Raw genomic sequence first — 13,388 nt, 5'->3', positions numbered from 1 at the left:
CGCTTTTTAAGTTTTTGGTGGGATCTCTTTGTACTCAGAACTGTACACTATTCAGCGGAGGTTGTGACTGGGCAACGGTGACACCTACCGTCCAACAATACAACCACTTGATAAGGTCACAGGCAACATCGCTGCCCGTGGCAGGGGGTTTGATCTAGAAGATCTTTAAGGTCCCTTCCAACTAGAGCCATTCTATGATTCTATAATATCTACAGGGAATTTTCATTCTGGATTCAGAATGAAATCACTTCACCTCTACTGCCTGTGGTGCTGCTTGATCCTGGTCATGCAGTAATATGAGAAACAGAGCCTTCCTTTTAAAAAAAAAAACAGAGGACACTTAGGGGAAAAACTTGAAACATGACTTAAAAGACCGGAAGGCCAACAATAAAGAGTGCATGGACCTCACCCCTGAACCGTGGATATGTGTGATTAGCAATGTCTTTACTGTGCTGTTTAATATCTGTTTGACTGAAAAAATAAACCTCTCAGATGCTTTAATCTTTCCACATATTTCCCACATATTTCATTCAGATGTCCTCAACATATTTCCCACATACTTTGTTCAGATGCTCTACTTTCAGTCTTCAGTCTGGAAGGAGACAATCCTGAAAGAGACTTGGGAGTACAAGAATAAATTCAGGGGTTTACTGTAGTTTTGTAGGAGCAAGCAAACTTTGAGAAAGGAGCTTAGAAAAACATGAGTGGCTAATGGGGTTTCTGGGCCGTTTCTGGCAGACTTTGAAAACCAAGGATCTTGGCAATGATATGCAGGGTTTGGATGGGGAAACACTTTATGCTGCTGATGTTTTGCTCCCAATACTGCTGCCTGCCCTTTGGCACACAGTAATCAGACTCTCCCTGTGTTTGTCCATCTGCATTTCTTGTTTTTGTGCTATGCTATCACTACACATCCCTACTTGCCTTTGTGCTTCCCATCAAAATAAGGCCATGATTGTAAATTATGCACCTTTCCCTCCTGGCAGTCTAAATTCTGTAACACCTTCACAAAAATTAGTATGGTATTTCAGATAGCCAACTGCTTCTGTCTTTCAAATTTAATTTTTCCGTGTTAGTCTTAGGGAAATGCACATCTCATAGCTGTTTTTTGAGACCTGATGTTGTGCTTGCTTGCAGTATTACATACATGACTGATGAAAGGTTACATTCCTGTTAAATTAAATTAAAATCAACAAAGATATAGGCTGTGCAAAAGGCTGGAGCTGGGGCAGCTGCGTGTATGGTGTTTAGGAAGAGACAGGAGGTTCTCTCACAGCAGGTGGCAGCAGGAAGTAGGTGGTAGGAAGGAGAGAGCTATACAAGAGGTGAAGAACTGATCTGTAGATTATAAAGACACTGTTGAATGACTTGGGTTACTCATTTCCTTTCTTTTTACAGTGTTCATAGGTGGGATATGCAGTCTAGCAAGCCTCACTCACAACTGATGTTTTCCAGTGTGGGATTGAATGTTTCTATGTTTAAAGCTTGATTCATCCCCAGATATATGATGCACAACATGTGCACTTCTCTTTTTTACTTCCCTCATTATTATTATTATTATTGTTGTTGTTGTTATTATTATTATTATTAATAATAATTATTATTTTATTTTATTTTAACATGTAAGAAAACTCCCAGATAAACATTAGTGTGTAGGTGGTGAGAGCTGAAGGGGAGGATCAAGTCATTAACCAATACAATACTCATCTTAATGTGATCAGTATTCTGATATCGATTACATTTATTTTTCTCCCAACTGCTGCCAGTTAGGCTTCTCTTATCAATTAATAGCAATATCTCCCCAGCTACCAATGGCATACTTCCTTTTGTCTGTCAAGGCTTGAAAAACACTTGTCTTGCTTATTGATCAGAATGTCCATAGGAGAAAGAAGCTAAATGATCCTCATTCAAATTTTATCCAACTAGAAACTTTGGAAACTTTGGTCAGCATTCTGTCAGGTGAATCTTGTCTTGGATCTTTATCCTTTCAGGTTGAAGTTAGTCAAGTGCCAGCAATTTACTCAGTTAGTTACATGGGTAGCTTCCTAAGAACTGAGGTCCTACAAGCTAATTGCAGATGTCAGAGGGTCCCTGGAATGCTGGTTTTTTTTCCTGCGTTTGTCACCTATCCTTTGCTGTAGAGATGACCTCATTGCCCTGCTGCTCAGTAGGCTCTCAGAGCCTCAAGAAGAGGTGAAAATTGTAAAAAGCAAATGATGTAAAAAATATGTTTTGCATGTGTATTGTGAATTAATACTTAAACAGTATTTTTATTCCTTCCCAGCTGCATTTACCATGATCGGCACTTCCACGCATTTGTCTGATCAGTGCTCACAGTTTGCCATACCATCCTTCTGCCACTTTGTGTTTCCTCTGTGTGATGAGCGCTCTCGGACCCCGAAGCCACGGGAGCTGTGCCGGGATGAATGTGAAGTTCTGGAGAATGATCTTTGTAGACAGGAGTACAACATCGCGAGGTCAAACCCCCTCATACTGATGCAGCTGCAGTTGCCTAAGTGTGAGGATCTCCCACGACCTGACACACTGGAAGCTGCTAACTGCATAAGGATTGGGATCCCTGTGGAGAGACTCAGCCGATGTAAGTCAATATACTGCTTTTTGCAATGTTAATACTGACCATAATCTTGCACTGTTGTAAGGGACAGTTAGGGTGGTGAAGAAGCTTAAAGGATGGTGCTTAGTACTGGAAAGGGTTCTGTCAGCCACCCTGGGCTACAAAACTTTGTGTTCACAGAGGTTTTATCTGCCTCAGATATGCTAGGGGCACGAGTGCATTGCAGGCTTCCCTTCCCAGCTGCCTGTCCCCATCTCTGACTCTGTTCTTACCTTTCTGGATGAGTCCCCCTGGGTTGAGATACTCTGGATGAGTACAGCTATTTGTGAGCTCTGTTTACATGTCAATAAACCTTAAATATGCTGTGGAAGCTTCACTGGAAAAGTCTGTTAAGAAAGTTAATTTTTAATGTTCATTCTTTCTATATGGAAATCCACAACAGCACTAACCCTGCAAACTGAGCTTAGGGTGTAATTGTCTTTCTTTACCCACACAGGATGGGTGAAAACATTAATCTGACTTCAATGGATATACATTTGCATTCAGGAGTAGAAGGATTGTTCAGTTGTCAGTTGTTATGTGCTGACAATTTTTCTGCCTACTAGATTTCCTAGCTATTAATCACCACCCTCCTACAAAGCTCAACAAGGAAGGTCCGAGAGACTAAAGATGTTTAAAGTTCAAAGAGTGTTAAGATTATTCTGAATATCCGTTCTCTGAAGCCAGAGTTAGGAGCAGGGGTAATGACATAAGAGTAGGCATGCAAGACTTGCTGTGTGCTGTGAAGGCAATAACCCAGTGTAACTGGGAAGCAGAATTAACTGAGAAAGTGATGGTGAAGCCAGAAAAGCCAGGGAAAATATATCAAGCAAAAGGAATGAGAATAAAAAACAAGAAGTCCAAGAAAGATCTGAAAGTGTAGCTGTCTGTGACTGTCAGAGACAGTGGTGCTCCCTCTGGTGGAAAAGCTGCAGTTGAAATACCCTCAATTTTTTCAGGAAATGAGAAATGGAAGCTTTGTTAAGTGTTGGATTCCTGAGGGCTGGGGAGGGAGATTTAGAAAAATGAAGAAGGCGCAGTGTTGCAAGCATGCAGAAAAATGCACATTTCAGTTCATTTGCTACATATGAGAGACAACAACTCAAAAAGTATGGAGAGAGGGTAGCGGCAAAACAGAATAAAGGTAGTTCAGCAGATTAAAAAGTGAGGTATATAAATAGAAGAAAAGCTCGAATCCCTTTTTTATAAGAAAAAAAAAAGGAAAAATTGACAAAAGGCAATAGAAGATACAGCACTCATTTCTCTCGGAAGTCAGCATGTCACAAAATAAGAAGATTATGAGAAATTAAAGTGGTACAAAGTTTACACTGCTGGTACCAGAAGACTTTTCCTGAAATGAAACTCATAACGCTAATTCAGTTGAATTTATCTTGTCCCGTATCTAAAGGTCCATACATGCTACTTAGTACTAACTGACATACAGAGGTATCAAATAACAGTGTGTATAGCCATAGGCTGAGACACGCAAGGGCAGAATTCAGATGTATCTGGGTATCAAAGGGTACAGACTGCCACAGAACTGAAATTTCAAAAAACATAGCTTTGATTTAAATCCTGAAGTACCCAAATTCAAGTACTTAAATACTAACATACTTTGTTTTGGTTTGGTTTTGGTTTATTTTTGCTTTGTTTTTGCTTTTTACATATGTGGCCTATGCACTTCAGCTGTTTTGGATTTGCTGGCCCCTGATTGTTTTGTTATTTGTAACTTGTTGCCAAACCCTTTCTAACAGATCATCAATGCTACAATGGTTCTGGAGCAGATTACAGAGGGACAGTCAGCGTTACCAAATCTGGCCACACTTGTCAACTCTGGGACTCCCAGAGTCCCCACAATCATGACCTGACAAGCACACAGTTTCCAGAGCTAGGTGGAGGACATGCATATTGCCGAAATCCTGGAGGTCAGATGGATGGGCCTTGGTGTTTTACAAAGAATAAAAACGTACGCATGGAACTGTGTGACATACCTTCTTGTAGTATGTATTCTCTTTCTTTTTTCCCCTACTACTGTCCCAAATCCCATGTGATTTTTAATTGTTGGTATTTTACAAGTGCAATTTACTTGGAGAGATAAGCTTTCAAATGTTTCACTTGCTATAATGTGGCACCCTTGTCTTGTGTTGTACACATTTAATATTTTCTTGCCAGATGATAAACTTGTCATCTGTATGAGTTTGGTTTGCTCACATTACTCAATGATGTATTGCTTCTGCTCTCTATGGCATCTTAGAGTCAGTGAAGATTTTTAGATCCTGTAGAGGGAGATATAACACTGTGCTTGGTTTCAGGGAAACTGAGTGAAGCACAGAAGCAGGGATGTCATGAAACAGATGATTGTATCAGAAGTGCCCTACGCTATCTGCTTGTAGATCTTGTACTGCACGACTGAGAGCAAAAATAAAAAGCAGCCTCTTATAGCTTGATACAGTCTGCTTACTTCCCTGTATTGGTGCAGACTTCATTCTAGAGCTGCTACAATGGTAACAGTCATTAGATGTGACAAAGCAATTTGGTACTGTGCTTCATTAGGAAGAAAACCATGTCTTCCACAGCAGCAAATGTACCATGGAAGCCATAAAAATGTTTTCATTACAGATTGCCTGTATATTTAAGAGCACTCAAAAATGATATGAAATTTCTAAGTTAACTTCACTTTTTTTTACAGTAACATGATTTGACACATACAATAAATTTCTACATTGCATGTAATATGGCATAAAGTAACATGGGGATGTGGTTGTGGTGAAAGCAGTAGCCACAAATAGCAAAACCACGGACTGCAGAAGACTTCCTAGGCAGTTCCAAAGAACATTTTGGACGTCACTATGCTGTCCTACAGTCTCTAAGTACCAAGTATTTCAGAAAGCTTCCAGAATAGTCTTACTATTGATGGCCTTTTCATCACTGTCTCACTGTAACATAAAAACACTTTAATTGTATTAAGTGGAAAGGAAAAGGAAAGGAAACAATATCTCTGTCAGTGGGAGGTGAGATTTACTTTAATCAAGGCGGAAGTGGTACCAGTGGAGTTAAAAAGTGGAGAAAGTGCTGATGAAATGGCTGAAGTGAAATGAGAAGGCCAGACTGTAACGGTGTGCGCTGGTTTATCACATTGAGATTACTGCTTTATATACTGTGCTGAAGACTATTCACTTATTTTATATTCCCTGGACAAGATACTGCAATGATAGTCAAGGCTATATTCTGCAGTTTCTACAACTGGAAGCTTCAAAAATAAAGTGAAATAAACCATATGCTGGTACAGCCAACACAAACTGCATTAAATCTGGGAGTCCAAGTTTATATTTGTACTGCTTGCTGCTATGTTTATTCAAATGTATTAGAAATATTTAATGGAAAACTATGAGGAAGGGGAGAGTAACACAACTTCTGTTTTCAATTTAGAGGTGTTTCCTTTTTGTTAAAAAGTATATTGTTAGCAATCATTGCTATTCTTTTTATTTATTTATTTATTTATTTATTGTTAATGCATTAAATATACTTATTGTAAACAATGAACATTTCTGTGCTGACAGGTCCACGTGACAACAGCAAAATGGGAATCCTCTACATCCTGGTTCCCAGCATAGCAATCCCTTTGGTTATTGCCTGCCTTTTCTTCCTGGTCTGTATGTGCAGAAACAAGCAGAAGGCATCTGCTGCTACACCACAGCGCCGCCAGCTGATGGCATCTCCTAGCCAGGACATGGAAATGCCACTCATTAATCAACACAAGCAGGTATTTTTTCGCAGATTTTGCTTAGGCCACAGACTTCCAATGTGTCATAATTTACATTGTCTCAGATTTTCTGTGCTGGAATCAAGACATTTTGCAAGGCATCTAGTTTTCATATTGTGATGGCCATCTACTTTAGTGAAAATGAGGTCTCGCATTCACTAGCTGTGTCTAGAAATCTTGGCCTCAGGCAACAGCTTTGAGAACGAAATATTTCATGACATCTGCACTTACCTGTCAATCCCCATTCTGCGTCCTGTCTCAGTGACTGGAAATGTTGTTATTTCTGATCCAATCTTCAGCCTGCAGCTCATTTATGCTCTTGGTAACAACAGGACTGGTTAGCTTGTTTCAAGCAGGATGCACAACGGGTTTTCATCTCTAATCTGTTGGCTCATTCTGCTGGTATTAGCCACCACTAATGGGGAGGTGAGCTGAGATGCAACAGGCTGTGTTTCACAAATGATGGTGAAACAAAAATGGCTTTGAGCTGCTGTCTATAGATCTCATCTCCTGCATATAATTTTCTGGGTCAGCTAAATGATCTCCATGTTGATCTCCTGTTCGTATCTAATGCTGAATTTCTAATCATAGCATTTACAAGGCACGCGTTCTCAAAAGCAATGCCCAGTTTGGAACAGTTGGCAAAATCTGTTCAAGATACTGCATAATTTTTGCAGGATATTACTGTTTGTAACAAATTGCATTGATTTTGTATGATAAGGATGAGGTTTCATGACTAAACCTGGGCTGTGCTGGAAACTATCTGGTACAGTTCACAGTCTGTTGGCCACTAAAATCACAGCTTGTTCCCAAATCACCTGTTAAAGCCTTTTCTCAGCCTGTTCTGCTCCCTCCTGCTGCAGTGCCCTCTGTGTGAATCTGTGCTGGCTGTTCCTGGCTTGGCCAGGGACTTCTCCAGCCCATGCTGCTTGGGACATGCCCATCAGATCACCATCACGAACTCCCTTTCTTTCCCTGCTAGTTGAAGATGGGAGGCAGTCTCCAGGGATTTCTCACTTGGCTTTGCCAGCTTTCCTTCCTGTATCGGAGGGAAGCTCCTTCCTCCTTCTGTTCCTCTTCCTTCCCACTCTTTGACACAGCTAGTTCAAGGTTTCTCAGCACCAGTGATGTGTACTGCTGCCCACAGGCAGGGGCTATTGCTATAGTGCGATGGAGGAGAAAAGATAAATCTGATATTGGAAAACTGAAAGAGGGAGGGTTCAAACCTCTTTTTATTGGAAAGGATGTTCCAGTTCATTCTGTAGCTGCCAACTCCTCATTCAGTCCCTATGGCTTTTCTGACAGTGGGAACATCAGTGCTGAACTGTAGGGCAAGTGCAGTTGCATTTAATAGGTATTATCATTAGCCTGACTTACTCTGAACTGATTATTCATCTAGCTTGCAGAAAATATGGTAGCTCCTTTATTGAAATGATTATGCTCATCATCTTGCAGCATAATTCAATTTACACTTCTGATAATAGTATAACTAATTTCAAGGTAAACTGTAAAATCAATAGGCTGATGTGAACATACAAAAAAGCTGAAATGTTATTTTGACACAATTTATCTTCCATTCAGAGCATTTAACCACTGTGAGCTTTTCTTTAATAGATTCTGTTGTTCTGAAAGCACTGTGATTTTTTTACTGATTTTCTTTTTTTTTTTTTTTTTTTGCTTCATTTCAGGCTAAACTTAAAGAAATTAATCTGTCTACTGTACGGTTTATGGAAGAACTAGGAGAGGAGAGATTTGGCAAAGTCTACAAGGGGCATCTTTTTGGTACTGCACCAGGTGAACAAACGCAAGCTGTTGCTATCAAGACACTTAAAGACAAAGCAGAACTGGCCCTTCGGGAAGAATTCAAACATGAGGCAATGATGAGATCACGATTACAGCACCCAAACATTGTTTGTTTGCTGGGAATTGTGACAAAGGAACAACCCATAAGTATGATTTTCAGTTATTGCTCCCACAGTGACCTCCATGAGTTCTTGGTGATGAGATCTCCCCATTCGGATGTCGGCAGCACTGATGATGACAAGACAGTCAAATCCACTCTGGAACCAGCAGACTTCTTCCACATCGTGACTCAGATAGCTGCAGGAATGGAGTATCTTTCAAACCACCATGTTGTTCATAAGGACTTAGCCACTAGAAATATATTGGTGTTTGATAAACTGAATGTGAAAATATCTGATTTAGGCCTTTTCAGGGAAGTTTATGCTGCTGATTACTACAAACTGATGGGAAATTCCCTTCTTCCTATCCGTTGGATGTCCCCTGAGGCTATTATGTATGGCAAGTTTTCTATTGATTCAGATATATGGTCATATGGAGTTGTGTTGTGGGAAGTTTTCAGCTATGGCCTGCAGCCTTACTGTGGTTATTCTAACCAGGATGTCATTGAGATGATCAGGAATCGACAGGTTTTGCCATGTCCTGACGACTGCCCCACATGGATATACACTTTGATGTTGGAGTGTTGGAATGAATTTCCCAACAGAAGACCAAGATTTAAAGATATACACAACAGACTTAGAACGTGGGGAAACCTTTCTAATTACAACAGCTCAGCACAAACCTCTGGGGCAAGCAACACCACACAAACAAGTTCTCTCAGCACAAGCCCTGTCAGTAACGTCAGCAATGCTAGGTACATTGGACCAAAGCAGAAAACTCCAGCTTTCCCTCAACCGCAGTTCATACAAATGAAAGGGCAGATGAGACCGATGGTTCCACCTCCTCAGCTCTACATTCCAGTCAACGGTTACCAGCCAATGCCCGCCTATGGCGCCTATTTGCCAAATTTTTACCCTGTCCAAATTCCAATGCAAATGGCTCCTCAGCAAATGCCCCCACAGATCATTCCCAAACCAGGCTCCCACCACAGCGGGAGTGGATCCACCAGCACAGGCTATGTAACAACAGCTCCTTCCAATGCATCGGTGGCTGACAGGGCTGCTCTGCTCTCAGAGGGCACAGATGACACGCACAATGGAGCAGAAGACATTGCTCAGAATCCTGTCCAGGAGGAGGAGGAAGAGGAGGGGTCTGTGCCAGAAACAGAATTGCTGGGTGATAATGACACACTTCAGATGGACGAAGCAGAAATTCAGTCAGAAGCCTAAGGAATGTGGCCTCGTTACTAAGGATTTCACATCACTTCTGTGATTGGAGACTGTAGATCCTTAGGCTTAAGATCAATGAACTTGATTTGACTAAAAGAAGCACAACCAAAAATCTACACCCATGTAAATTACAGCAATAATGATATAATGGGTTTATTGACCATTGTCACCATCAGCATTTTGCAAATATGATGGTATGGAATTGCTGGGTTTAATCTTTTTTACAGTCCTACAGTTCTTGAGGGAAGCTGCTTTTCAGTAATGTACTGTTGCTGTGCAACATATTGCTGAGTAGCATTGCACATCATGTATATCATGATATGTGAGTGTAATGTTAGTGAATTATGCTTAAACCAATAACACAAAAAGGAATCCAACTACAGTTGCCCTCAGCATATAGAAGTGTCCTGGTTGTGATGAACAGCTTAGTTTATAGTATTTATCTGTTTGATATAATGGACACAAGATTGTTGTTTGCTTTTTGAGTCTGAAAAAATAACAAGTTGAGAATACCGATCCATGGTTGTATTATAAGAAAAGTAGGGAAAACAAACGTAAAATTGGCTGTGCTGAGTGAGACCATGGGTCTGTCTAGCCCATGTGCGTGTCTCCATAGACAGTCAATAGTGTCTGCCCAGGGAAGAGTACAAGGGCAATTTCCCTTGTACCGCTTCCCCAGGGTATTTCCCCAGGCTCCAGCAACTTGTGGCTTAGGGACTTCCCAAGCCAGAGGTGGAATTTTTGTTGTTGTTTCATAACCTTCAATGGAATTTTCTTCCATGAATTTATCCAAAATGATTGGGAACCCACATAAACTTATAGCATCCACAACATCCTGTGGAATAACATAAGAGAAGAGAGGATGTCTTTCTTTCATCATTCCCAATGAATGACTGTGACAGAAGCTTCCAAATGAAATCGTCTGACTGCATTTGTGGATGAAAGTATTTCTTCTCTGCTGTGTATTTTCAGCAGCAAGCAGCCTTAATACACTGTTAATCAAAAATGGGGATATTGTAGGTATGCACTAACTTAACAATCCAACTTTAATTGCATATTGGTTGTCAAGTATAGAAAAGGGCTCCACATACATGTTCCTACATTGTAAAAATGTTGGGGTTTGTGCGGGGTTATAAACTCACTTGATTTACTGCAATTACTGCTGGATTGCATGTGAAACCATGTATTTTTTTCCTGCCTCTTTAGTGAAAATGGTTCTTTGAACTTTAGAAGACCAAAATAAGCAATATTGTACAGAGTGCTGGTTTTGTCTTCTATTTGCAGGATGAATCATGTACAGACCTTTAAATGTAATTTATGTTTTACTACATTTTATATACTTTTTTTCTTTGAAATATTTGGATTTTTTGAACAAATGACTTTATAACTTAATCATTTACAATATTCACATGTGGTACAGTTTTATTGTATTGCTGTTTCCTTTTGTTAAACAAGCAGACAGGTCCATACATTTCACGACTCTTTCTGTAATACAAGAAATACACACTCTTGTAGTATTGTAGCCAACACACGCTATAGCTATAAGTTCTACATCCAGCACATGGAGTATTCAATAAAGTAATGCAAAAAGTATGATTAAGTATGTTATCTTTATAGTTCCTACAGCTGTTGTTTTGTTGTGGTACATGTCGAAGTAGAAATGGCCACAGTCCCTTAGGTTACAGGTTTCATGCCTAAACTATTGATTGTTTTGTTGTGTGTGGGTTTTTTTTTGTTTGTTTGTTTTTTTAATTACATGGGGATACATTTTAAGTCATGTATCATTGTGATCTAAACTCTACGTTCATGGTATGGCAGCATTGCTCGTTTCCAGCATTTCACCTGGATTTGGAAATGCACTGGTAGGAATAAAATATGAAAACTTTATTGCTTGTGTTAATATAACGCAGCTTTGGGTGCTATTAATAAATAAAGGATAAATAAATAAATAAATGTGAAGTTTATTTACTCTAAATTCTTTGTTTCTCCTAGGTTTCATGTTCTCATGTTCATATACTTCATTAATCAACTACATTCATCCAAAGGGACCTGGATAAGCTGGAGAAGTGGGCCCATATGAACCTCATGAGGTTCAACAAGTCCAAGCGCAAGGTGCAGCACCTGGGTCTGGGCAATCTCAGACATGAGTACAGACTGGGAGAAGAACTCATTGAGAGCAGCCCGCCCTGCGGACAAGGACTTGGGGGTTCTGGTGGATGAAAAGCTCGACATGAGCCAGCAGTGCGTGCTTGCAGCCCAGAAGGCCAACTGCATCCTGGGCTGCATCAACAGAGGAGTGGCCATCAGGTCAAGGGAGGGGATTGTCCCCCTCTCCTCTGCCCTTCTGAGGCCCCACTTGGAGTACTGCATCCACGTCTGGGGTCCCCCAGCACAAGAAGGATATTGATCTGTTAGAACGGGTCCAGAGGAGTGCCACGAAGATGATCAGAGGGCTGGAGCACGTCTCCTGTGAAGAAAGGCTGAGAGAGCTGGGGCTGTTCAGCCTGAAGAGGAGAAGGCTCTGGGGTGACCTCATTGCAGCCTTTTGGTACTTAAAGGGGGCTTATAAAAAAGATGGAAAGCAACTTTTTACTCAAGCAGATAGTGACAGGACAAGGGAAATGGTTTTAAATTAAAAGAGGGGAGATTTAGATTAGAGATTAGGAGGAAATTCTTCACTCAGAGGATGGTGAAGCACTGTCACAGGTCGCCCAGATAGGTTGTGGATGCCCCATCCTTGGAGATGTTCAAGGCCAGGTTGGATGAGGCCCTGGGCAACCTGATCTAGTGGGGGAGCTGAAACAAAAGGCAGGAGAGATTTGGGTATAGCACAATCAAAAGTGCCAAGGCAAAGTCTTGGTGCATGACAGCATTTTCTTAAGGTTCATGTGTCCCAGAGCACAAAGAGCCAAAGGGCTATAGTATCCAATGGTGCCTTGGTCAACCACATTGAGCAGCTGACTGTGCCTGAAGCCCTGTTTGCAGAAGCATACAGTGTAGATGGGGGAATGGAATTGTAATCACAGGGCAGGGAGGATTGGTGTGTCATAGTCTAAGCGGGGAAACTAAGTGATGAAACTAACTTGTAGATGTGCACTCCTCTTGCACCATGCTGGTGCAGACCAGCAAGAACACCATCTAAATCCAGTTCTGGCACTGTCTGAGATTTGGGTTATTGCATGATCCTTTCAGCTGTCTTGCCTATTGGGACTACAGGAGGACAAAACCGTAAACAGCACAATATAAATGAATGTGTAGGAATAGAGGATTCACCCACAGTGCAAACTGATAAGTACAATAGGCCTTATTATTACAAGCTTTGATAGACGGCTTCATTCATTCACCATCATATTCTCACCATCACGATTCTCAGTTTCCTCTAATGACTTCCCTAAAGTCTGACCCAGAAAGACATGTTCCTTGTGGATATATGGATCCTTTGCTTCCTGCATCTGCCATGGCTTTGAACATCATAATAAGTCAAGGGGAAATTTCTTCATAGTAACTGTACCTGAAACTTTTATTACAGATATGAATTTAAATCTTGTTTCTTACATTACCTAAAGAATTTATTAGATATCACTTGACTTCATGTTTGGAGAAATCGTCTCACTGGCCATGTGGGACTGAAGGAAGTAGGTCAGATCCTTACTAGGCAAGAGCTCAGGGACACTTTTTGGGATGGAGCACTTTTAAAAGATATCAGACCTCAAGGTGTTTGCCAAACAAATATAAGGATGAAACAGCCAGCTAAATGCACAGTCATATCTTCAAATAATGTCATGTTTTACTGTTTTTAGTTGGACGTTGCATAAACAGTAACTCATAGTTTCTAGCTAGCTAGAATCTACCATAAAATATTCTCTGAAAGAGCACTCCA

The 13,388-nt window shown here is 40.7% G+C and overlaps 1 protein-coding gene across 10 annotated transcripts in view; it reads left to right on the top strand.

Annotated features, from left to right (window-relative positions):
* Nucleotides 1–11,461, top strand: part of ROR2 (receptor tyrosine kinase like orphan receptor 2) — a 151,189-nt gene extending 139,728 nt beyond the window's left edge. For all 10 annotated transcript variants that reach the window (XM_080575104.1, XM_080575102.1, XM_080575108.1 and 7 more), the window contains 4 exons: nt 2,285–2,599; nt 4,369–4,614; nt 6,175–6,377; nt 8,066–11,461. In XM_080575104.1, coding sequence (XP_080431230.1) covers nt 2,285–2,599; nt 4,369–4,614; nt 6,175–6,377; nt 8,066–9,508 — 2,207 coding nt within the window. In that variant the 3' untranslated portion in view covers nt 9,509–11,461. The remainder of the gene's footprint in view (nt 1–2,284; nt 2,600–4,368; nt 4,615–6,174; nt 6,378–8,065) is intronic.
* Nucleotides 11,462–13,388: the final 1,927 nt, after the last annotated feature.

Source organism: Anser brachyrhynchus (genome assembly GCF_964034855.1).
Source record: "Anser brachyrhynchus genome assembly, chromosome: Z".
NCBI classification, from domain to species: Eukaryota; Metazoa; Chordata; class Aves; order Anseriformes; family Anatidae; genus Anser; species Anser brachyrhynchus.
Note: the sequence above shows the minus strand (reverse complement) of the source record. Positions and strands in the feature narration are given on the sequence as shown.